The 23,648-nt window shown below is 39.3% G+C and overlaps 14 protein-coding genes across 14 annotated transcripts; 10 read left to right on the top strand and 4 right to left on the bottom strand.

The window, feature by feature from the left end:
* Window positions 1-21: 21 nt before the first annotated feature.
* C5L36_0B02280 (uncharacterized protein) lies at window positions 22-2,229 on the top strand (the record flags this gene model as incomplete). The annotated part of the gene is made up of 1 exon (XM_029464584.1): window positions 22-2,229. One exon carries the CDS (start codon window positions 22-24, stop codon window positions 2,227-2,229), a length of 2,208 nt encoding a protein of 735 aa, XP_029320443.1.
* A 317-nt stretch (window positions 2,230-2,546) lies between these two features.
* On the top strand, window positions 2,547-3,827 carry C5L36_0B02277 (uncharacterized protein; the record flags this gene model as incomplete). The annotated part of the gene is made up of 1 exon (XM_029464583.1): window positions 2,547-3,827. The coding sequence occupies one exon, from the start codon at window positions 2,547-2,549 to the stop codon at window positions 3,825-3,827; it is 1,281 nt and encodes a 426-aa protein (XP_029320442.1).
* A 90-nt stretch (window positions 3,828-3,917) lies between these two features.
* C5L36_0B02275 (uncharacterized protein) lies at window positions 3,918-4,745 on the bottom strand (the record flags this gene model as incomplete). The annotated part of the gene is made up of 1 exon (XM_029464582.1): window positions 3,918-4,745. One exon carries the CDS (start codon window positions 4,743-4,745, stop codon window positions 3,918-3,920), a length of 828 nt encoding a protein of 275 aa, XP_029320441.1.
* Window positions 4,746-5,062: 317 nt separating this feature from the next.
* C5L36_0B02270 (uncharacterized protein) lies at window positions 5,063-5,707 on the top strand (the record flags this gene model as incomplete). The annotated part of the gene is made up of 1 exon (XM_029464581.1): window positions 5,063-5,707. One exon carries the CDS (start codon window positions 5,063-5,065, stop codon window positions 5,705-5,707), a length of 645 nt encoding a protein of 214 aa, XP_029320440.1.
* Window positions 5,708-5,825: 118 nt separating this feature from the next.
* Window positions 5,826-6,707, bottom strand: C5L36_0B02260 (uncharacterized protein; the record flags this gene model as incomplete). The annotated part of the gene is made up of 1 exon (XM_029464580.1): window positions 5,826-6,707. One exon carries the CDS (start codon window positions 6,705-6,707, stop codon window positions 5,826-5,828), a length of 882 nt encoding a protein of 293 aa, XP_029320439.1.
* Window positions 6,708-7,353: 646 nt separating this feature from the next.
* C5L36_0B02250 (uncharacterized protein) lies at window positions 7,354-8,313 on the top strand (the record flags this gene model as incomplete). The annotated part of the gene is made up of 1 exon (XM_029464579.1): window positions 7,354-8,313. One exon carries the CDS (start codon window positions 7,354-7,356, stop codon window positions 8,311-8,313), a length of 960 nt encoding a protein of 319 aa, XP_029320438.1.
* Window positions 8,314-9,008: 695 nt separating this feature from the next.
* Window positions 9,009-9,878, top strand: C5L36_0B02240 (uncharacterized protein; the record flags this gene model as incomplete). Its single annotated transcript, XM_029464578.1, has 1 exon — window positions 9,009-9,878. One exon carries the CDS (start codon window positions 9,009-9,011, stop codon window positions 9,876-9,878), a length of 870 nt encoding a protein of 289 aa, XP_029320437.1.
* Window positions 9,879-10,089: 211 nt separating this feature from the next.
* C5L36_0B02230 (uncharacterized protein) lies at window positions 10,090-11,115 on the top strand (the record flags this gene model as incomplete). The annotated part of the gene is made up of 1 exon (XM_029464577.1): window positions 10,090-11,115. One exon carries the CDS (start codon window positions 10,090-10,092, stop codon window positions 11,113-11,115), a length of 1,026 nt encoding a protein of 341 aa, XP_029320436.1.
* A 298-nt stretch (window positions 11,116-11,413) lies between these two features.
* C5L36_0B02220 (uncharacterized protein) lies at window positions 11,414-12,235 on the top strand (the record flags this gene model as incomplete). Its single annotated transcript, XM_029464576.1, has 1 exon — window positions 11,414-12,235. One exon carries the CDS (start codon window positions 11,414-11,416, stop codon window positions 12,233-12,235), a length of 822 nt encoding a protein of 273 aa, XP_029320435.1.
* A 144-nt stretch (window positions 12,236-12,379) lies between these two features.
* Window positions 12,380-14,107, bottom strand: C5L36_0B02210 (uncharacterized protein; the record flags this gene model as incomplete). The annotated part of the gene is made up of 1 exon (XM_029464575.1): window positions 12,380-14,107. The coding sequence occupies one exon, from the start codon at window positions 14,105-14,107 to the stop codon at window positions 12,380-12,382; it is 1,728 nt and encodes a 575-aa protein (XP_029320434.1).
* A 143-nt stretch (window positions 14,108-14,250) lies between these two features.
* Window positions 14,251-15,636, bottom strand: C5L36_0B02200 (uncharacterized protein; the record flags this gene model as incomplete). The annotated part of the gene is made up of 1 exon (XM_029464574.1): window positions 14,251-15,636. The coding sequence occupies one exon, from the start codon at window positions 15,634-15,636 to the stop codon at window positions 14,251-14,253; it is 1,386 nt and encodes a 461-aa protein (XP_029320433.1).
* A 254-nt stretch (window positions 15,637-15,890) lies between these two features.
* C5L36_0B02190 (uncharacterized protein) lies at window positions 15,891-16,586 on the top strand (the record flags this gene model as incomplete). The annotated part of the gene is made up of 1 exon (XM_029464573.1): window positions 15,891-16,586. One exon carries the CDS (start codon window positions 15,891-15,893, stop codon window positions 16,584-16,586), a length of 696 nt encoding a protein of 231 aa, XP_029320432.1.
* Window positions 16,587-16,985: 399 nt separating this feature from the next.
* On the top strand, window positions 16,986-20,504 carry C5L36_0B02180 (uncharacterized protein; the record flags this gene model as incomplete). The annotated part of the gene is made up of 1 exon (XM_029464572.1): window positions 16,986-20,504. The coding sequence occupies one exon, from the start codon at window positions 16,986-16,988 to the stop codon at window positions 20,502-20,504; it is 3,519 nt and encodes a 1,172-aa protein (XP_029320431.1).
* A 443-nt stretch (window positions 20,505-20,947) lies between these two features.
* Window positions 20,948-23,536, top strand: C5L36_0B02170 (uncharacterized protein; the record flags this gene model as incomplete). The annotated part of the gene is made up of 1 exon (XM_029464571.1): window positions 20,948-23,536. One exon carries the CDS (start codon window positions 20,948-20,950, stop codon window positions 23,534-23,536), a length of 2,589 nt encoding a protein of 862 aa, XP_029320430.1.
* Window positions 23,537-23,648: the final 112 nt, after the last annotated feature.

The raw sequence follows: 23,648 nt of genomic DNA, 5'->3' as shown, positions 1-23,648 counted from the left end.
TGGAGTACATAGGCTTCTAACATGTTTTACACTCCGCCCACAAAATCTGATTGGAAATCAGAAACGGCAATCACGCATTCTTATGATACTAATTCAGGGTTTACGAGTAACTCCAACTCCGATTTAGAAAGCCAGGACGTGACAATCGATACACAGGACACAAAGGATGCAGAGAGTGAATATTCTGCTATTGAATACCATGATAATTTAGAAGCTATTGACAAGCACCTTGGATCAACAAACAAAAATTGCGATAATACGAGTACAATACAGGATGACAGTTCCTCGTATATTGAAAGTTTTGAGATACCAACAGAATCTGACTTGCCAGTCCCCTTATTAAAGGTTTATGAGAAATGCCTAAAGGAATTAAAGGAACCTAAATTTGAGAGGTCCCTAGCTAGTTTTGAAATTGCCGAGCTATTCCAAAGCTTTTACAGAACATTTCAACTTGAATGTAAGAATTATTTAACCAACGATGGTAAATATGAAATGAAGGAAATGAATCAAGACTCTGAGTATCAATACTATAGGTTGAATCTTACGTTTGAGCGTCTACTTTGTGACAAGTTCTATAATCAAATAGTTTTTCCTTTGAAGGGTATACCAGTTGACGAATTTGAGAAAGATTTCAATGATGAATTTAGTGACAAGTTGGGATGCTTAAGTTATCTTGACATTCATTTCCGAAATTTAGATATAGAGCTAGACCCAGGATTGGAGAATAAGTTTCTCCAGTTATTGGAAGAAAAGATCTTACCAGAATTTGAGTTATTTAGTGCCGAAAGGTCTCCAACCTTAAAGATGAAATATCTCATAAAAATACATAAAAAGTTGAGTCAGATCCTCTCAGATATAACTGAAGGGAAGGGTAACATTCTTAATACTGATATGTATTTACCAATTCTAATTTTCTCAATGATCAAACTGAAAGAGCTTCGTGCTTATTTCCTGGTTTCTCAAATGATTACAATAAAACGCTTTGCAAATGAGTTTATATTTGATAATTCAATAGAAAAGTTACAAATCGAAAAGGGTAAGTTGCTATATGTGTTTGCAAATTTTGAAGCAGCAATTTCATATATATCTTCAGTTACATTAGAAAACCTCGGCATACCGGTTCCATCTCCACACTGGGATCTATTACCCGGCAGTTTGAAAAGTAGGGGCGAGTTGTTGACACTACTTTCTGTCCCATTAAATTTGGATTCATTAGAGAAGAAAGTTCTTGAGTTCAAAGAGAAAAACCCATTAATCATTGGTGCATCTCCAACCAATGAGAATCAAAATCAGTCTTTGTTTGCAAACCCCCTTAATGCATGGCTGGAATATCCTAAAGTTGGAATCACAGATCAAAATATAAAAAGTATAAGTGATTCTATAGATGCAGGCCTACGAAATTTAGTTGGTAGGGTTTCGTGGCTTAGTTCATCTAATTTGGATGTTACAGGAAGGGAGGCTCCAACAGTTGAGGAAAAATCAAATCAAGATAAGAAGACGCTCTTATCCGAAACGTTACTCAAACAAATCCAGGAGAACGATGCGTATATTGCAAAGATAGATGTGAAAAAGAACGACGCCGAATTAATTACAAGCCAGACAAATATAAAGGACGCCCCAAAGGCCAAATACAACATTGGAATGGGTGGTATAAGAGTATCGGCAAAGCCAACAGGTGATTCCAATTCAATGTTAACCGCAACATCGTCCTCTTCCTTGAATAAGCTGAATGACTTCTCAAAGGAGAACACCACCAGTAGTCAAAATCTAGAGAGGAGTTTCAGCGCTGGCAACATTACACCTTTATCGCCGGCATCCAACAAACCTTTGAATAGGGCAAATGCAATCATTAGAAGTCGTGCCACTAGTTTTATCAACTCTACAATATTTTCAGTTAATTCCGCCAGTGGTGACCCCTCTACTAATATCTCCAACTCTCCAACCAAGGAACACCTCTCATCCATTTTCTCGTCTCTAGAAAACGCATTAGATAATGTCCGAAACAGAAGCAGAGGGAATTCGTCTGCTACAACAGGCATGAACAGCGTGTATCCTAATAATAGTAATCTAAACTCTATAGGGGGAGATGCAAATACAGCCAACACTATTAAATCCTTAGAGAATCTTCTACAGCCATTAAAAACACCTTTCGAGGCCATGACCATCGAGGACCTCCAGAATATGTATGCTACTTATCAGACAGCAGCTAATGTTCTACATTCCTCATGAGCAAATTTATATCCATTATGTCCATACCAGGTAGACATATTAGTAGTGCCTACTATAGTAAATATTTAACGAACATGTTTAGGAGCGCATAATCTTTAAAAAAAAAAGTGCACATTATAACATAGTAGAATGTGAAAAAAAATGATTTTCGTTCGATTCCAATCTCGTATGTGTGTGTGTGTGTGTGTGAAGGAAATTGTTGTCAACTGAAAAACGAAAACAAGTTCTATTGTTTGTTGTTGATTGAACACTTTTGACCTTTCTGACTTTTCTATACCTGCTATATTTACGGATAGTATACACGTCTTTAAGTTAATATGTACAGAAGATTGGGGAGCCATCCGTCGTCTGTGGACTCTGCATCTGGAATTTCTGGACTCTTAAAATCTAGTGTCAGTGTTATACTTCTTAACATCAAGCAATTGAAACTAATACTGCTGACTGCATTGATTGCATTCGGTATCTTTTCATTTACTCTTCCAGGCTCATCTATATCTGCAAAATTAGATGCACTAAACCACCATCCATTATACTATGCGGCGACGTCTAATAATTCAACAGATCCAATGTATATCAGGGAATCCCCGCCAAAAATGAACAAGAAATCATTCAAGTCCATCCACAATAGGCTAAAGTTTTTCTTCCCATATGACGGAGAACAAGAAGTTGAGAATAATATCTGGCAGTTATGGAAGTATAGAGCAGACAATCCTAATTTCCCAGAGGAGTGTTTCAAACATATGGAAAGATGGAGACTTGTAAATTCTGAGTATAATCATAATGTGATAACGATTGATGAGGCAGAACAACAAGTTTTTAATATCTTTTCATACGAAATGACAGAAGTGATCGAAGCCTACAACATTTTGCCAGATATCAGACTGAAGTTCGAGTTCCTCAAGTATCTTTTGATCTACACGAGTGGTGGTGTTTATGCTGATATCGATACGCTAGATGCAACGCCCGTAAAATTTTGGCACCATTCTTCCTTGAAACCAAATAGGGTTATGGTCGGTGTTGATGTGGACTATAACGATGTTAATTGGGATATTCTATACAACAGAAGATTGTCGTTTAGTACAAAGATTTTTCAAGCCAAATCTCACCATCCATTTTTCACAAAGTTGATTGCCAGAATCGTTTATACTATTTTAAACCACAAGGAAGATATTTTGAGCATTGACTGGAATGAAGCATTCAAGAATGTCGATTCTAACAACGAACCTTTGACCCAGCTACTATCCGAGTCTATATTTACCGATACATTGTTCGAGTATTTGAATGGATTGGATAACCCGATTGTTCATAGAGTTGCAAGAACAGAAAAAGATTTGATACCAACTGAAATCTTTGGCCCAGAGACAGATCAAGTTTTCAGTTACAAGTTGTTTACCTTATCCAAGGGACCAACTCAAATCGATGATATATTAGTCATGCCTCAAATAACCTTTCGGGGCCCTAGTTCTGGTCAGCATAAAGGACAGATAAATAAGAACTCATATGAGAACGAATACAACGACGAGAAGCCTGAAGATTATTATTATGCCAGACCGCTACACTTTTTATCGTGGGATTCTTTATTGAGTCACGAACAATGAGTCTTAGCTCACGAGGTAATTGGTAAAGATATATAGTACATTCTTATTAAAAAATCTTTGTATAGATCCTAACATTTACAAAAAAAACCATTATGGGAGTACAAGTCCATCATTCTCCAGTACTTGCCTTTTAATCTGTTGCTGTTTTAACATCGCAACTTCCTTTAATACACTATCCCAGAGCCTATCTGAATTGATAATCCATGATTTGTAGGATATATGTGCACGTAAAATCCTACCATCTGCTTGGATTTTATCCATCCTTTGGACATATTCCTCCAACTTTTCTTCATGAATAAAAAAGACTTCTGCAGTAACAGATGGTTTACCATTATAAGTTGCACCCATTTTCATTATTTTCAACGTTGGGCCCAATATTTTCGACAAAACCATCCTAATATCAGATTCCGAAGCATCTGGAGTGAGGTTTTGTAATCTCATAAAAGGTATCAGTGATGCATTTTTAAACGTCACATCTCTATTAGTAGTGGGTTTATTATCATCCATCACATTGATTCCACTTCCACTGGGGCCTTTTGGAATGCTGCTCTTTCTATTTGACTTGGAAATAGTAGCCTTTTTATTGCTTTTTGAAAATTTTGGGGGTTTTAGACCAATGGAATTATTTGCACCAAGAGTAGGAACAATATTAAGAGCCATAGCCAATCTATTATTTGCCAGTCTCTTACTAACTTGATTTTTATTTCGATTGTCTTTCCCCAAGTTTTTGTTGTACATGTCTAACCTCTTCAGCAACGGATTGTCTGTCAGCTTTGCAGGAATTTCCTTGTTTGTGCTCACATTTGAACCTTTTGTACTTTTACCATTCAATGCTCTAAAAAGTGGGTTGTTCTGAAGCCCCACCAAGTTTTTCCCCGATTTCCCTCCACGAGCTGTCCTTCTTTCTCCTTTAGCCATTTTGCACACAGACCGATCTAACCAAACTGGTAAAGAAAAGAGGAAAGATATCAACGTAAATGAAATCACTGATCATTTCGTGGAAATCGTAATAAGGCTGTGAAAAAAAAGTATGAATGAAATAAAATGAAATAAAAATGAAACGAGAAGATGATAAATGTAAATAAAGCCTTCTAATTTATTGCTGCTGTTTTTCCCTCCTATTATTGTTTTTCCACTTCAAATATCAACAATGCCTCTCTGCGGAAGCCCACCTAAAGCAGGTATGTATTTACGGGAACATAGTGAAGCTATATGTGAAAAGATTACTAACAACTATGGGTACAGTTCAAAGAAAAATTGTCATCTTAGGTGATGGTGCATGTGGTAAAACCTCTTTACTTAATGTTTTCACCCGTGGGTATTTTCCAAAAGTTTACGAGCCAACAGTGTTTGAAAACTACATCCATGACATTTTTATTGATGGACAACAGGTTCAATTGTCATTATGGGATACTGCTGGTCAAGAAGAGTTTGATAAGTTGAGATCATTATCATACTCTGATACCCATTGTATCATACTTTGCTTTTCGATTGATTCTCATGACTCTCTAGATAACGTTAAGAATAAATGGGTTGGCGAGATTTTGGAACACTGTGAAGGAGTTAAATTGATTTTGGTTGCATTAAAGGCTGATTTGAGACAATCTAACGATCACACCGATGAAGATCTAAATTTAGGTACTTCTGCTTATAATAATGATGGAAAGCTTAAAAGATTGGTTAGCTACGAAGAAGGTGTTGCTGTTGCTAAAGAAATTGGTGCTTTGAGGTACTTGGAATGTTCAGCTATGAAAAATAGAGGTGTCAAGGAGGTCTTCACAGAAGCTGCAAGAATTGCACTAACTTCAACTCCGTCAGCAGTGACCAACATTGGTGTCTCAAACGAGGGTTCATCGTCATCTAGCTGTGCTATAATGTAAAATTGTTTGATTTATATCAGTCTACAACATATATTAGTTATTCGAAATATTTTTTAAAGTAAAGTTAATAAAGATCAATTAAATAACGATCTGTAAAATTTTGTTTCTAGACCTCCTTCTAAACACCCCGTAAAGATCTAACTGGACTACGGGATGGCGAATTATTCCTGGATGTTTGCTGGGTATATACTGTAGTACGACGTGGTTGTGGAGATCTTTGAGGACTAGTGGATCTTGATCTTGAATGTCTCGATACGGGTATATCATATGATGTATTTGGTACAGGTAACTCTCCAGTACTCAAAAAATCATCCAATGCTTGTGTACTCAAAGATCTGGAATGTAGATGTGACCTCGAAGTTGGAGGGGGGTGTTGCTTCGATGGTTCGGCAGCCAAAAAGTATGAAGCTGAATCTGCCGTACCTTGGGGCAGAGAGACGTATGACTGATCATTGCTTTCAATACTATAAACTGGGGGCTGTGTGGATCTCTCTTGGTAATGTGTAGGTTGTAGATTTGGCTGACTGTTCAGGTCAATTTTGAGTATTGTGCCGACCGAGGAGTTTCTTGTATGTTTTCCCAAGTTTCCCTTCAAATGGTCCATTGAACGACGATATTGAGAAATAAAGTCAGGGTTGATTTCGTTCCTATCATTAAAGGGATCTAATTCGTTATCATTATTATAGTCGTCAACAGAATAAATATCGTCAATACCTTCATAATCCTTATCAAATGGTTCAATTTTTCTTGCTTGTTTATTGGCCCTGTATTTCTGGATAATTGCACCCAAGATATAAATCAAAATAAATGCAAATATTATGGGGAAAATAATAACATATAGAGTCCCCTGTTTAAAACGTGAAGATTGTAAGAAAGGGTTTGAAGCTGAATTTGGGATTTCAACGGCTCTGTCCTTGTAGGAGACCGCTTTGCTTGAGGAGAGGAGCCTACTAGAGGAGACTGTTTTGCTATTGACTATATACGAACCAGTTACAGCCATATCCAATAATTTTTTGGTATAGACACACCAGCAAAGACTTTCTGATAAAAATAGGTTTGTTGAACCCAAATAGATCCATCTTAATAATGTGGAAGCAGGTCTCCCCTTGATTCATTGAAATTAATCGGTATATTTATGTTTTTCTCAAATAGGCAATTCTTAGTTCAATTAATAAAAAATGGCAGATGTTGTCATTTTCCTTAATATTATTGAAAAGTGTATTTGTGATAGAGTAAAGAGTAGGGTCTTTCCTTCTTATAAAACGTCGAACAAGACAGACAACCTCATACCGAATACTCGGTGAAGTTACACAAACACACTATTATTACACTCAATAAAATTAGAGTTTAAAGGAAAAAAAAAGAGGATTTCTATGTTTTTTTAAAAGTAGAAGCTAAAGCTGGAGTTTGAATTCTTTCAATAATCATAAAATCCAACTATAAGGAACATGTTCTAACGGGAACAAGCTGTACATTCTCAGACCTGCAAGATGTGGTTGTTGCACTGTGGAAACGTCACAGTTGAGCCTCTCTGTTAGAATTAAAGCGAGGGTGTAAAAAATGGAATTATAGAGCCAATGGAATTTTGAGTGAAGTTTTCCAATTTAGTCTTGTTGTGTTTTATTAGCATATTTTGAACACCAACTATGATTGGAGTTAAAAGTGTGTCAGTGTTTACTAGTATAAGGTTTTTAGGCAGACATTCTATACGTACTGCGTCGGTGACGAATGTTCGTTTTCTACAGTCCAAAACGGTTATTGATCGTCAAATTAAAGACAAATACCGTGCTAAACTGGAGGCGATTGCACGTCAAAAAGGAATCGAGTCACCGGATGAGCTCATTGAGGAAATGAAAGACACTATTGAAGAGCGTAAGAAGGAGCTCAACATGATTGACCCCTTGAAAGAATTAGAAGACTACGAGGCGGCACTGGCGATCAAGGAGGCACAACAGGGTAAGAAAATGCTAGATCCCATCAGCAAGGACGCACCAAAAGGGAAATTCAAGACATTGGAAGATTACCTCATTTTGGAGAAAGTTAGGGAATTAGGAGAGAAGGAGATTGAATTTCTCTGGAGAGCAAAATTTGCAAAGGATGAAAGATCTGTTGTTGGTGTTGCACCAACGGAGAGCTATTTCAAAATGTACCTCAATGCGAGGAAGTTCCCAACTTTTGTCCTTCCTCTACCTAGGGAGGATGCACAGGTCGAAGGTAACAAGGAGGATGGCAAAACTCCCATGGAACTTCACTTTGTTCAATGGTCATTTGTTGGACCAAACACTACGCATTGTATGATCACTACTTTGATGGAGTACAAACTTCACGGAGAATATGCACGGCCACATACAACCATTTCCTTCCATCAAGAGCTGAGTGCTGAGAAGGGACTCGTGTTGATGAACGGCCACGTTGATGAAAATGCCGCGTTGACCATGTCCGATGCCCAACTGTTGTTATTGAATGTCCAGAGGTTCTATGGAGCATTTGGCACAGGCAGCGATGTCGAGAAGGCCAGGTTGGAACTAGTCCGGCAATTCAATGCAGGAGAAACCGACTTTGACATTGAAGCTGTTGTTAAGCTGTCACAAACGATGGAACACTAAGGTAAGACATGACCCAGTCTATTTTTTTTCCCACGGTAATCCTCATGAGATACTTGTATAAAGAGTAAAAACGCTTTCCAGTAGGTACACGTCGAATAGAGCTCGCAAAACACGCCTGAGAAATCCACCGGAGGCGTAGATGTGGTCGCCTCCTACACGGTGTGACAGCAATGTAGAAACCGATGGAGGCGAAGTTGGCACTGGTAGGGGTTGGTACTTGTATCTCGTGAGCACCGTTCCACATAACCCAGCCATCACCATCGCTATCACCATCACCATCACCATCACCATCACCATCACCATCACCATCACCATCACCATCACCATCACCATCACCATCACCATCACCATCGCTATCGCCAACGTGGTCTGTATTGCCCGTACGTCCTGGTGTACCCTGTACTGGAAACAGGGACACCCACAAAGAAGCATGCCACATACAACATCCGTTACCTCGTCATTTTAGCATCTAGCCATTACAACAGGATATAATGTCCACACTGAAAAGCAAGCCCCCAATACTGAAAGTGGTTTTCCGCAGGGCGTGTTCCTGTACCGGCAATGACTTTTCCAGCCATGGACGAAAATATTCGCTGGATTTCGCAAGAATCTGTTCCACAGTGCCAACAAGGACACTCTCCTTGGGGAGAGAGAATGATCTCTAGGAGAAGCATAATCAACATCAAACGCGGACAATGAGAGTCGGGTATTTAGGACCGGCAGGTACGTACTCGTACCAGGCTGCAGTGCAGCATTTCCCGAATGCCAACGGGGAAGTTGAATATTTACCACAAAAATCTATTGGAGCATGTTTCCAATCAATGAATGACGGCAGTGTCGACTATGCAATTGTCCCCTTTGAAAATTCCACCAATGGACAAGTGATTTTCACCTTTGATTTGATTGTCGACTGGTTTGTAGGGGGGAAGGCAAACTTCCAAGTGGTTGGCGAAGAATATGTAGCAATCCACCATGCCTTGGTTGGATATGCGGCATCGATAAATGGTATTAAAGAAGTGCATTCACATCCACAGGTGTGGGGACAGTGTCGAAATATTTTGGCCAAACTTGAGAGTCCAATACAGGTAGACGAGTCATCTACTGCTGCGGCAGTTTTGGCAGTGAGTAAACTGAGAAGTTTATCAGTGGCAGCTTTAGCACCTCTATCGGCAGCACACGTTCATAATGTACCAATTATTCAGTCCCCCGTTGAAGATGATCCTTCTAATACTACCCGCTTTTTAGTGCTTGGCCGTCAGCACTATTCCGCCGACAGGAAAATCGCCGACAGGAAAATCGCCGACAAAGGTATGCTCCTTCTTGCTCCGCACGGGGACCCCTCTGCTCCTGCAGGGGTAGCACGCGCCATGGCGGAGCTTGCCGCCCGCGGCGTGGGCGTCGCCGGCGTTACCAGTCGGCCGCTGGGCAACGGCGTGGGCAACGGCGTGGGTAAAGTTTTTGTGGTGGACTGTTTTGACGAGGAAGCGAGGGGGGAGGAATTTGCTGGGAGAATAGCAGAGGCGGCTCAACAAATTGGAATTGCTATAGTTGCGGGAGTTTACTAGAGTGAGTCCTTTTTTTTTTTTTTTTTTTTTTTTTTTGGGTAGACTCGTTTAGAGTTTGGGGTTGGGTATTGTTGATGTACAAATTTGCCATTTAAATAGGTTATATTTTGACAGAGAAACAAGGTTTTCTCTTGTTCTTCTCAATAGTGTTTGTCCTTATCCATATAATCTTTTCTCTCGTCCTTATCTTATTATTATAGGACACACATCCATGCCGATTATTTCCTGGCGCCTCCTTTACTGGCCGATTCGTCAGTTACTGTTTGGAATTGTGTTTTTCTCCGGTTGTGTTACCATTGTTTCTATTCAATGGCTCATCCTAACAATCAATGGACGTCACACGCAAGAATGGCTTGATGATTCGAAGCGATGGTTCATACAGCTCCTCACGTTTTGCACTTGCTGGTTTACGAGCGGGACGACATTGAGGTTGGTCTTCAAAGACAGAGAGGCCATGGCCAGATACTACAATGCGGGGCAATTGCAGTTACCACGTCGGGCAATTGTCATTGCCAACCATCAAATGTACACCGACTGGCTGTACATCTGGTATTTGGCATATAGAAATGTTGGCGATATGGGAGCACATATTTACATCATTATGAAGGAGTCATTAAAGAAGTTGCCTATTTTGGGTTACGGAATGATCAACTATTCCTTTGTATTTCTTGCCCGTAATTGGCAAAGGGACGCAGAAAAGATGGCCTGTCAATTCAACGAAACCAGCAAACGTGATTCCTTTTGGATGCTGATCTTCCCCGAAGGCACCAATATGTCACATAACAACCGTGAAAAATCACACCAATGGGCACGGAAAACTAACAAGCCAATCTGGAATGGGGTATTGTTACCACGCGTTAAGGGACTACAGTTGGCAGTTAAAGAGATGGGTAACCAAGTCATCACGCTGACAATGGGGTATAAGGGGTGTTCGCTTGATAGGATGGCCCAGGATGTCTTTAACGTTGTCCAGCTGTACATTTGGGGGAACCAGCCGCCGCTGGTCTCGATACTAATAGACGTTCAAACTATAGACAGGGAGGTGGAGCCCTGGATAGAGTCCCATTGGCAAGAAAAGGAAAATGAAATGTTGCACTATTATTCCAATGGTGACTTTGACGGGGTTTACGTGGATGTTCCTCTTGTTGTTGGTGACAAACTTGTCCACATTCTCCTCTTGGGGGCCTTGCTCTCTTCCTTGGTTGCCATTTACTATAAGTACTTGGTCAACGTATGACTCCTCCCCCACCCTGGATTATTGAGTTCACCGATTGAAAAAGTGTAGACAACCATGAACTTTAACCGCCAACTTGGATTATCTTTGCTGTTTTTTTTTTATTTTTTTTTCTTCCTCCCCCTATTTCTTGGAGTTTTTCTTATTTAGCGAATTTCAATTTCACCATTTTCTTACTTTTCACTTCAGATCCTCTTCATGTTTTCTCAAATTTGTCGACGAACTCTTTAATAGACGACTTGTATTAATAACTTTGAATACATAGCGAACCCCTAGGGAGTCAGAAACATATCGAAGAGCAATGTTGTCAAGGCTAGCCACACTGCATCCTACCAGTCCATCGTTTGCGCGTCCGGTTTCTCTTTTGGCCCGCCTCACCCCAACACAGGACTCTAAGAATAGAGTCAAGAGGGTTGGTAGAGGTCCAGGTTCTGGCTTGGGTAAGACGTCTGGCCGTGGTCAGAAGGGTCAAAAGGCCAGGTCCTCTGTCCCAGACTGGTTTGAAGGTGGTCAAACGCCCCTTTGGAAATTGTTCCCAAAGAGAGGTTTCTATAGACACCAAAAGTTGATACTTAATGAGGTGAAACTATCGACTATTCAGAAATTCTACGAGCAAGGTAAGCTGGAAAACGTCAAGCTACTAGATATGAAGACAATGAAAGATCTTGGCATGGTTACAGGATCAATGAACGACGGGGTTGCTATTTTGAAAGACACCGAAAACTACACCTGTCCAATTCCAGTAGAAACAACAAAGGCCACCGGACCTGCAATTAAAGTCATTGAAAGCGCAGGTGCAACTTTCACCAGTGTCTACTATTCACGTGGCGTCGGATTCAGAGCACATCATTCTCCGGATTGGTTCTTGGAGAATAAAGGCTACTTACCTCTAAGAGCACGTCCAATTGCAAGACGTGATATACAATATTACTCTAATCCCGAAAAGAGAGGTTATCTAACTGGTTCCGACTATATCAAGAATATACATGTTGGTGGCAAGCGTATTGAAAAGAAGGTAAAGAAAACCCCATTGGATTTAGAAGTTGAATCAGCCTCGAAGGACAATTCAAACGGATCTTTTGTTCGTTCTGCAATTGTATCATTTGCTGACTTGAAACTATAAACCAAAGAAATGATGCATATATATATGTAGTTGAGTTTTCTTCATGTACATAAATATAAACGTAACAATAAATATAAACTTTAACAGACTTATAAACTTAACTATAACTATAACTATGACTATAAATCTGAATATCCCCGCAAATTACCATTCTTCCCCATATTGCTTTTCGACAACTCCAAGCCCATCATCAACAATAAATTCGGGTGTTTCATAAAGCTTATTTTCATTTTGTATAGAATCTACTAGATGCAATGGCAGTTCGGCACCATCGTTTCCTGCTTCTAGTTTCCTTTCCAGTCTTCGCTTATCACGCTCTATTTTATCCTCAATGCCTGGTATATCTATCGATGATGTTTGTGTATGGATAGAGGAAGCGTAAGCCCTACCGTTATTGTTATTACTATCAAAATCGTCAGTTCTATTCATTTTAGAAACGTTATCGCTCGTGAGTTTCCCCATGGTTTTAGCATCACGTATTCGCCGGCTCGTAGGGTTATTTCCACGTTGCGTTGATTGATAACTTTGGAAGTTTGTAGTTGGTAAAAACATATGTGTTGATAATGCAGTAGGCAATAATGTGGATGCTGTGGGTGGTGCATTTGATCTATGTGATGAATCATACCTTTTACCTTTAACACTAGATGTTTGCTTGTCATTTCCGCTTTTACCCATTTCATCAAGGAACATACCACTTAATAAACTTCTTTTTAGTTGAGGCCTCTTTATTTCATCATCCACCACAGCTTTCTTTTCGAAATTTAGGCTTGGTTTTTTATCCTCCTCTTCTTCCTCTTCTGCATCAGATAAGGATGACCAATCTGAATCCGAGTCTTGGTCGAATTCAGAGGATGAAGAGTATACAATTTTGGAAGTTTCTTTTTCTGGTTTTTGAAATAATGATGGCTGCTCAGATGTTTGTGCAGACTCCACAAACTTTTCATGTTTAAGGGTATTTTCAGCAGGGTGGGCATGGTGATTAGGATGACTTTGTTGATTTTGCTGTTTTTGTAGACTCTGCTGCTTTTGTTGATTTTGGTAACTTTGGTGATGATGATGATGTTTATAATGATCTTGTTGAAGTTGTTGGTTTTGCTGCTGCTGATAGTGTTGCAAGTTTTGGTGTGACCGTTGTGAAGTCATTTGTAACTGTGAATGATTTAGTTTTTTCCTCCCAACCATCATATGTGGATTGAACAATGATGGAACCTGTCCAAGTTGTTGTCCAGCATTCTGTGTAGAAACCTTTCCATTTTTGAGTTCAGTAATAGCATCTATTGAGTTTTGAGGTACACTGGTATCTGAATCAGGAGATGATAAGCTGTGGTCATAAAAAAATTTGGTTTTTCGAAACTCTTGTGGCCTTTTATTTATCTGTCCAGTGTGCTCTTGTACTTGTTTTTGTTGTTGTTGATCCTTCTTAAAAGGCAGACGTTGTACTGAATAATTCTGTAATGTTTTTTGCATTTTCCTGCGGTTACCTGAATCCTGTAATTCTCTACACTCTGTACCTTTCGATATGTCGACTACAATGTTTAAATCACGACTCCTCAACTCGTCTTGTTTTAGAATTCTCCTATTGATTAGCCTCCAACTCAAATTTTCAAGTCTTTTACCATGCTGAATCACGTCACTTGACTTTGCTAGTGTTGTCCAAAACGTAAGAACATTGTCAAATTCCACCAAACTGTCCTCATTTTTGGACCTCGTGGTTGTTTTCTGAATGTACGAAATTGTGGATTGGGATATTTCAAGAAACTGCTGTCTGTACCTATCATCCATCATCCTTAGCAATAATCTGATCTGAAGAGGGTCCCCTTGCACTATAGGTATTGTATTTATGGTGTTGATGTCTACAAGCTTTTTATGCATGACATGATCATGGAAAATGTAAAGCCGAATTTCGCAACTGAAAAAAAAACATGCATCTGTTTATAGGTTTCCCTAATGGTAGTGATGATCAAAAATTCACGGTGAATTTTGTATATGTTGTTTATTAAAGAGTTATTTACTATCTATACAAGTTTTCCAAGAAGGGCCTGCAAATCTGCATCACCTTTGGAAGTGCTATCTTCTTCCTGAATGGTCTCTTCCTCATTAAAGACATGCGTCTCGTTCTCATTCGCAAATGATACGCTTTTTTTCATCTTTTTAGGGACATCTCCCTTCGAATCCTGGTCATCTCCAAGTAGACGTTTTCGTAATGAGCTTACAGGAACATTCTCCTCCTTTGTATCAGTTTTCTGTTCATCATTATCGCTGTTGCCATGTTTGAGATTATCCTCCTCTTGGTCTTCATCCTCACTTTCTTCGCTATCGCTATTAGGTGCCTTATCAGAATCAGAGTCTTCGTTGTCATTATCATAAGTTGGGATGTTCTCCTCATCATTATTGTCGCTGTAGTTGAAAACGGACACTTTCTCTGTCTCTTCTACAATACTATTTTTCTTGGCCTCCAATTGTTGTAGTTTTTCATCGATTTTGACTTGCTTTTCTTGATCCAGTAGGATCCAATCGTTTAGTTCATCAGCTAACCTTCTCAAATCCTTCATTATATCAAGCCTCGTTTCCTTGATTTCCTTTGATTGTTCAGATAGAGTCAAGCTCAATTTCTCTGATTTTTCAAACCTTTTCATGTTTTGATCCGACTGCTCCGTAACTGCATTGTTCTGCAACGTGGACAAAGAGTTTAGCAAGGTATTTAACTGATTCGACGTTTGCTCATTATCATTTAGTATATTATCTGATATTTTATTGAACTCATTATAATTTGCCTTATAATCTTTAAGTAAACTGTTCAGACGATTATACTTATTCACTACCGGACTTAATTCATCTGGTATTTTATACGGTGATTGCACAATGGATGGAATCGAATTGCCAATGGGTTCAATATTCGTACCTGACAAGTTGCTGTTATTACTAATATTATTATTAGTGCTATTGTTATGAAGGTGATTAGTATGTGAATTGTTTTTCTTATTCAATATTGCCAACCACCTAACTATCTGACTTGTATTATACACGCTTCTATCTCTCCAAACATTGAGGACTCTGACATATTTATCTTTCAAATGAATGCTGGTTGGGTCACTCGAGATAATGCTCAAGAAGTGGGGAATAACCTTTTCAAATTCGTCAAGAAAGCATTTGTATTTGACCTCTTTTTTCTTCGAAAACTGGACAAGGTCATTACATAAGTAGAAAAGGGATAATCTATAATTAGGTAACGATTGGGTGACCGATTCAGGTGGAGAATTGAATGCACTCATCCATAATTTGACGATTTCTGCACAATGTCTATAATGAAACAAACACCACTGGGAGGTAGATTGGATAGCTTGCTGCGTATTATCCAAGACTGCAAGTTTTGCTATTGCCTTTTCCTCCGAAAACGACATTTCTGTTAGGCGATTATCAGGTGTGGAATCTCTGTCACCTTATATTTAGGAGAGCCTATGCCACCAAAAATAGTAAATTTCCTCATTAGTTGGTGGCAATTTCAATTCATGTTCTTTTTCTCTCCCTTCTCCATTGCCGGTTTTCAATTTAGCGACAGTTTCTTTGATATTCTCAGGAGTTTGTTGATTGTGAGCAACAGTGTGGTCTTCTTACACTCTCGGAGAGGGCAAACAAGGACACACTAGACAGCACAATGGCAGACAAGTTTCCTGAAATCGACGTGGTTGCTCCAGAGGGCGATGATATATCCAACAGTGACTTTCTATCGAGAGAGAAGGAGGCATTGGGTGACGAATTTGCCACACCACAAGACCATGAGGTAAATACAGGAGATGACCAAGACGATGAATTTGAGGATTTCAAGTCGCAGTTCCCAGATGTCGATAGTCAAGAGGCGACCATTGCAGCAGCACCGCAGGGTGAAGATACTATGGATGATGCACATGGTGAGGCAGAACCTCAAGGAGAGGACGTTGTCACTCCTGTTGTTAACCGGTTCGAGAATCTCGATTTAAACGAGAGTGAGCATATCAAGGAATGGAAGAAGACACGTGATCTAGAGATCAGCAAAAGAGATGAGATTGCAGCACGTAAACTTGAAGAGATCAAGAAGGAGGCAGAGAAGGCCATTGACGATTTCTACGAAAACTACAACAACAAGAAGGACGATGCAATTGCTGAAACTAAGAAGGAGGAAAAGGCGTTCCTTGAGAAGCGGGAGAAGTTCTTAGAGAAGGGCACTACCTGGGATCGTGTTGTTGAGCTCCTCAAGTTAACCAAAAACTCCGATGCCATTGACGCAGAGAACTACAGAGACAAAACTCGTTTCAGAGACCTTTTGCTTGCCCTTAAAGGGAAGGAAAATGTTCCTGGTGCGTCAGGTGTATAGAAACATCCTACACTCTCCACTTTTTCCTCTTTGTAGTGACAAAAGAGAACAAAAGAAACAGTTAAAATGACATTCTCTCCATATATATATATATTTCTCTGTAATTGTATATTGTAGAACCGCAAAAGCTTTTACACTACCAAAATGGGAAATCTCTCCACACTGAGAGGAAAAAAGTGTGTAAATTAGAAAATGGGCAAAATGAGATTGATGCTGAATTCGCGGAGATTTCACGAGTTGGCAGCATCCCATCTCGATCCAATTTATGATTTCTCCTTTTGTGAACCTCTTGGCTGCAAAAAGAATTTACTAATTGTGTATCTTGTGTTGGTCAGGGAACAATTGACGGCCAGGTCAGCACCGATCCGTATTGTACTTAACGATCATTAAAAAAACAGTATGGACGGCGCCAACCAGGGGTTCCAACCAAATCAGCAGCAGCAGCAACAACAGCAACAACAGCAACAGCAACAGCAACAGCAGTTTAGAATGCAGATCTCTCAGAATGATCGGATCCAATTCATCAAGGTGTTGATTACGTCTCTTCAGAAGATTCAAGGCCCCAGTTTCAATATCCAGAAGATTAAACCGGTAGCTGACGAGTTTGAAAAATATGCTTTTGCCAATTCCTCTAGTAAAGGCCAGTATGTTGAATTTCTTAAGAATAAAATCACCAGTTTAACACAAGCAAAGCGAAACCAATCCCAACAGGTCTCACAGCAAATGATGCAAGCTCAGCAAGCTCAGCAGGCCCAAGGCCAGCCACAGAGAATGCCGCAAATACAACAGCCTTTACAACAGCCTATGCAAAACCCTCAGCAAAAATTTACTATGCTGCAACAACAACAACAACAACAACAACAACAACAACAACAACAGCAGCAGCAGCAAGCACAAGCACCTTCGCAGCAGTTAGACTCAAAGAGTATAAGCTTTCAGAATATTCCCATTCCAAGAGAGTTGTTAATGAAACTGCCTAAAGTCTTTCCAACACATTTGAATACTTGGCATCAAATTATGCCTTATCTAAGGAATAATCAACTAAGTCAAAATGATTTAGAAATTATTCGGAAGGTCCACATGGCCCATTTGAACTATTTCAAGCAAAATTTTGCTAACCAATCGCAAACCCCACAACAACTCCAACTACAACAGAAGCATCAGCAGCAACAGCAGCAGCAACAACAACCACAACAATTACAACCACAACCACAATCACAACCACAATCCAAATCCAATGTTGCATTAAATCCCCAACAAATTTTAATGATGAAGCAACAAAGTCATCAGCAGCAACAACAACAACAAGCCGCTATGGCACAGGCAGAGGCTGCACGGAACGCTCAAGCAGCAGCCCAAGCCCATGCCCAGATGAAGGCGCAAGCTCAAGCTCAAGCAGCAGCTCAAGCCCAAATACAAGCGCAAATGCAGGCGCAGCTACAGGCACAGAATATTCAGAATCAAAATAAGATGAATCCGAACATGCAGGCATCACAACAACAAATGTCTAAGATGAAGCAAGCGCAAATTAATGCTTACAAAGCACAAGCTGTTCAAGTTATCCGGAAACTACAAAGTGCTGGAAAATTACCTGTAACTTTGACACCTGAACAAGAAGCTAATTATGTTAAGAAATATTTACTGCATATTCTTCAAAATTCAAATAAAGAGCAACAAAAACAGGCTCATCAGAATCTTCAACAACAACAACAACAACAACAACAACAAACACAACAACAAACACATCAAAATAATCAATCGAACCAACAATTGCAGCACCCTCAAATATCTCCAAATATGGGATTTAACCAAACTATGGATAACATGTCGCCTATGAACCGAAGAAATGTGAGCATGGGTATGAATTCAGGAAATGTAGATATGACTAAGATGTCTAGTCCTGTGGTGCCAATGTCCAACTTGAATACAAGTGTCTTGAATAATAATCAGCAGATGAACAATTTCTCTTCACCCACAATTCCCAATCCTCAGATGATTATGAATAACCAAATTGCCAATCAGCAGCAGCCGCAATTATCGCAATCCGTGGATTCTCAGTTTTCACTCCAACAAACAGCTCAGCAGTCTTCTACAAAAAGAACTGGTGGCATTGTAAACCAACAGTTGCCTACTAATCAAAATAATTTTGGTAATACGATAAACAATCAGATTGGCAAACCAACATCAGCTTCTTCAATTGGCGCAAAACTGTTGCCGGGTTTGAAAGCGACTCCTGAAGATTGGGAGTCGTTGAAGAAAATCTACATGGAAACTATCCAATCACCTATTGTATTGAAAGATGTTACCAATCAATTATTGGATGATGAAAAAGCTAGAATTATTGGTCTAGCCAAGCAATCTAAGCAGCTAATGATTTTGTGTCAAACTATGATTATTCCTAACTTTTACTTTATTACTAAGCAGAGAGTCCCAACAGAGAAAATTATTTATAATGAACTCATGTTGAGACAATTTTTAGAAAAGTTAACAAGCTCAAGAGTTTTTGTTGCTAATGAGGAATTGCTAATTAAGATCCATGATCATATCAAAAAATATTTACAATTTGTGAGAGACCAGAGCAACAAAATTATTAAGGCTCAAGTCTTGGAACAACAAAGCAGAGTTAACAAACTTCAGCAGCAGCAACAACTCCAACAGCAGTATGCTGACAACATGAACGGCCCACCAAAGGGCACATTTAATCAAATGCCTGCAAATTTAACTCCAACTATGATGCAAGTTAATATGCAACAGCAAATGATAAAAGGTAACCAGGAATCCGTAGTAACTGGTCAACCAATTGGTTTTACTCCCCAGCAGATACCATCTTCGACTGTACCTACTCCAACGGCAGGACCTAACCCAAGCTTGAAGGCTGCATCACCACCAAAGCAAGCCAAGAAACCAAGGAAAAAAGCTACACCAAAGTCAACCGTTAGTGGTAATGGTAAAACATCTGCTTCTAATACGCCGAATTCTACCACCCCAGGTTCTAAACCTGCTACAGAAAATACCAGTGCCACGAATCTTCAAATGAAATCTAGTTTGTCAAATAAAAGCCAAGACAGTAGTGCTTCGATGACTAACGAAATTCAAAATATTCTTAAAACCAACAATGAATTGATTGAAAAGGAGGAGCTAAGATTGAAGAATATCGATATTGCAAGAGCTCGTCGTAGAGCTCTTGTGCCTGTTCCAACAACAAATGCTAAATCCACACCTGCTAGTGCTAGTTCTCCTGCTAAATCTGCTGCTACTGCTACACATTCATCCATCACTGGAGCGGCAGCGTATTTTCTAGCTACGTTGAACGATACATTAGGGTTAGAATCAGAGGAAAAAGCAATTGTTACAAATGCCACAAGCAAGAGTACGCTACCTAAATCCAAATCTTCGAGTCTTAGGGATCACCCGAAGGTTCTGACGCCGTCTGCTGTTTTGGCTACCCCCGTCGGCTTAAATGTTAAAACTCCTGTTAACAAATCAACAATTACTGATGAAGAAAACAAGGTTACCCAGTGGAAGGGTAAGATATCTGCCAACTTAATCTCCAATGCATTCAGACCTGTTATTCATATCAACACTAGTATTTCCCCCAAGATGTTGCAGAGTGGAAAATTCTTTACAAAGTCCACCCCTTCTATGTCTGGTGGTAAAAATCTAAGCTTCCTTGAAGTGGTCAAGGAGAAAACAGCTAACAAACGTGCTTTGGAACTTATAATTCCTACAACGGAAGGTTCTAACTGGACTGGTAATTCTAGTAATATATGGAGCTTCGGTAATAACGAGAACAATAGAAAAGATGTCTCTAAGATATATCCGACACCTCCAGAAGATGCGAATGAGGCCAAGAGGAGGAAGTTGAACAATAGCAGTAGTGTTGATTGTGATATTTTTTGGGACTTTGACCGTGTTTAGTGGTCTTGTTTTATATTCTTGGTTTTTTTTTGGGAAAAGCCATTTTTGTCCAATTGGACATGTTTTTGATCGAGTACGTAACACTTTGTATTTATCCGAGTACTTTAATAATCTATACCAATTGAAGTTTGACAATTAAAAAAGGAGTCGGACATTAGCCGATTTTTTTGTGATTCTACAGGATATCAATTAGAAGCTAGTGAATTGATTTTTTTTTGATTCTGATTTTGTGTTATATGACTTTTCATGCATTTCAGATCTTATGCATACTTCCTGACGTAAATCCATAATTAAAATTCTCTATCGGGCTATATAATTTCGCTATCTAGCATTAGATTATGAAATTTCTTTTTCGAATGCAGGCAAAATATAACTTTCCATATTAAAGCCTTCCCTTTTTTACAGCTGTGTTCGAAACGAAAAGCATATAGAAATAGGCAGATATGGGCGGCAGTGAGAGTGACACAGAAGTTCAAGGTGGGTTTTTGGTTTCCAAAGGTGCCAAAGAGATATCCAGAGAAAGAAAAAGGACCAGATCTGGGACGCGTCAGCTGCGCCACATGAATAATCAAACTCCAAGCAGTAGTTCAACTCGAAATACTAGATCAAGGATTAGACGTAGCGGACTTGCTGTTGAAGAGGAATCTTATGGAGAGGATCAAGGAGAAAAAGAAGAAGAAGAAGAAGAAGAAGAAGAAGAGGAAGATGATGATGGAGATGAAGATTATGTAGAAGATGATGTTGTTATAACTGGCTTTAATGAAAAAGGGGAAAAAGGAGACCCTGTCGAACTGAGTGATGACAGTAATGATGATGTTATTATTACAGAAGGAAGGGACTTTAAGTCTGATTTCAGAGAAATTTCCGAGTTACAAGATGAAATAAACGAGCTTCAAAAAGAGTCGAATGGTAATTCAAACAACGAAGAGCTAGTTGATGGCGGTTTAATCAAAGAATCAAATGGCTCAACGAAGAAAAAAAGTTCAAGAAAGAAGCCTACAAAAAGTCCCAGGAAAAAAAAGGAACCCAAACCAAAGCTCACACCATTTGAACGTCGTACTAATCGACTCTATGAAGCGCACCCTGAACTTCGTGATATATTTCCGTCTTTAGAAGAACAAGGCCCGAAAAAAGTTATTCTGGCAGATCAACCGCCGGATTTAGCTGTTACTTTGTTGAACTTTCAAAGAGAAGGTTTGTCATGGATGGTTAGACAAGAAGATGAGAGTCCATATAACGGAGGTATTTTAGCAGATGAAATGGGTATGGGTAAAACAATCCAAATGATTGCATTAATGATGCATGATCGTTCAAAGGGGCCTAATTTAGTTGTTGCGCCAACGGTGGCATTGATTCAATGGAAGACAGAGATTGAAACTCATACAAATAATGCGTTGAAAGTTGCAATTTTTCATGGTGCCAATAGAGCCACTTCGTTGGAAGAATTGGAAGATATTGACGTAGTCTTAACGTCCTATGCAGTTGTTGAAAGTTCCTATAGGAAAGAAAAATATGGATTTACCAAAAAACATAAAAAAGTAAGGGAGAAGAGTATTTTACACCTCAAGAAATTTTATAGAGTTATTTTAGATGAAGCCCATAATATCAAAGATAGGACCAGTTCTACTGCAAAGGCATGTGATGTGTTGAACTGTGAGAAGAGATGGTGTTTGTCAGGAACCCCATTGCAAAACAGAATTGGTGAATTATATTCTTTGATTAGATTTTTAGACATTGCTCCATTTTGTCAGTATTTTTGCACGAAATGCCCTTGTAAATCAAAGGAATGGAATTTTCCGGATTATAAAGTATGTGCTCAGTGTGGTCATGCTCCAATGGTTCATTCCAATTTTTTCAATCATTTTATGTTGAAGAATATTCAGAAGTATGGTCTACAATTTGAGGGTGAAGAAAGTTTTCATAGGATTCAATTGCTATTGCGTCAAATAATGATTCGTAGAACTAAAGTGGAAAGAGCAGATGATCTAGGATTGCCACCTAAACTTGTTGAAATAAGAAGGGACTATTTTAATCCTGAAGAGAAAGATCTATATCAATCATTATACACTGATTCCAAACGGCAATTCGACGACTACGTGGCCGAAGGTGTGGTTTTGAATAATTACGCAAACATTTTCACTTTAATTACCCGTATGAGACAGTTGGCTGATCACCCTGACCTTGTTTTGAAGAGGATGAAGCTTCCAAGTTCTGCAAACGGTGGTAATGAAGGTGTCGTTGAGTTACCACCGGGCGTAATTGTTTGTCAAATCTGTGATGACGAAGCGGAAGAACCTATTGAATCTAAATGCCATCACAAGTTTTGCCGTATATGCGTTAGTGAGTACGTGGAAAGTTTTAATGGTGACACAAGCAAACTAAAATGTCCTGTTTGCCATATTGGATTGAGTATTGACTTGGAAGCTCCTGCCATTGAGATGGATTTGGATGCTGTTGATAAAACATCCATTGTTAATAGAATTGATATGGCCGGTAACTGGAAGTCATCCACCAAAGTTGAAGCTTTAATGGAAGAATTATATAAATCAAGATCCGATAGAGTTACTACAAAGTCTATTGTGTTTTCTCAGTTTACATCCATGCTAGACTTGGTTGAGTGGAGACTAAAACGTGCCGGATTTTCGACTGTTAAGTTACAAGGTTCCATGACACCATCGCAGAGGCAATCGAGTATCAAATATTTTCTTGAAACGCCATCTGTTGAAGTGTTTCTTGTCTCTTTGAAGGCCGGTGGTGTGGCGTTAAACTTGGTCGAAGCGAACCAGGTGTTTATTCTGGACAGTTGGTGGAATCCGTCGTTAGATACTGGTCAAGCGGCAGATAGAATTCATCGTATTGGTCAACATCGGCCGATTCGGATTGTCAAGCTCGTCATAGAAGACAGTATCGAATCTCGTATTATTGAATTACAAGAAAAGAAGGCCAACATGGTGAAAGCCACTCTTGACCACGATGAACGAGCAGCTAACAAATTATCTGCTGAAGACATGCAGTTTTTGTTCAACAACTAGTGGTGCAGTAATTCTCTGTCCTGATATGGCGGTTAATTAGAAAATTCCCATATTGGGTTATAAAAAATGGAGAATGACAAAAAAAAGTGCGGGTGACTAATTTTCAACAATC

This window comes from Pichia kudriavzevii, chromosome 2 (genome assembly GCF_003054445.1).
Source record: "Pichia kudriavzevii chromosome 2, complete sequence".
NCBI lineage: Eukaryota > Fungi > Ascomycota > Pichiomycetes > Pichiales > Pichiaceae > Pichia > Pichia kudriavzevii.
Note: the sequence above shows the minus strand (reverse complement) of the source record. Positions and strands in the feature narration are given on the sequence as shown.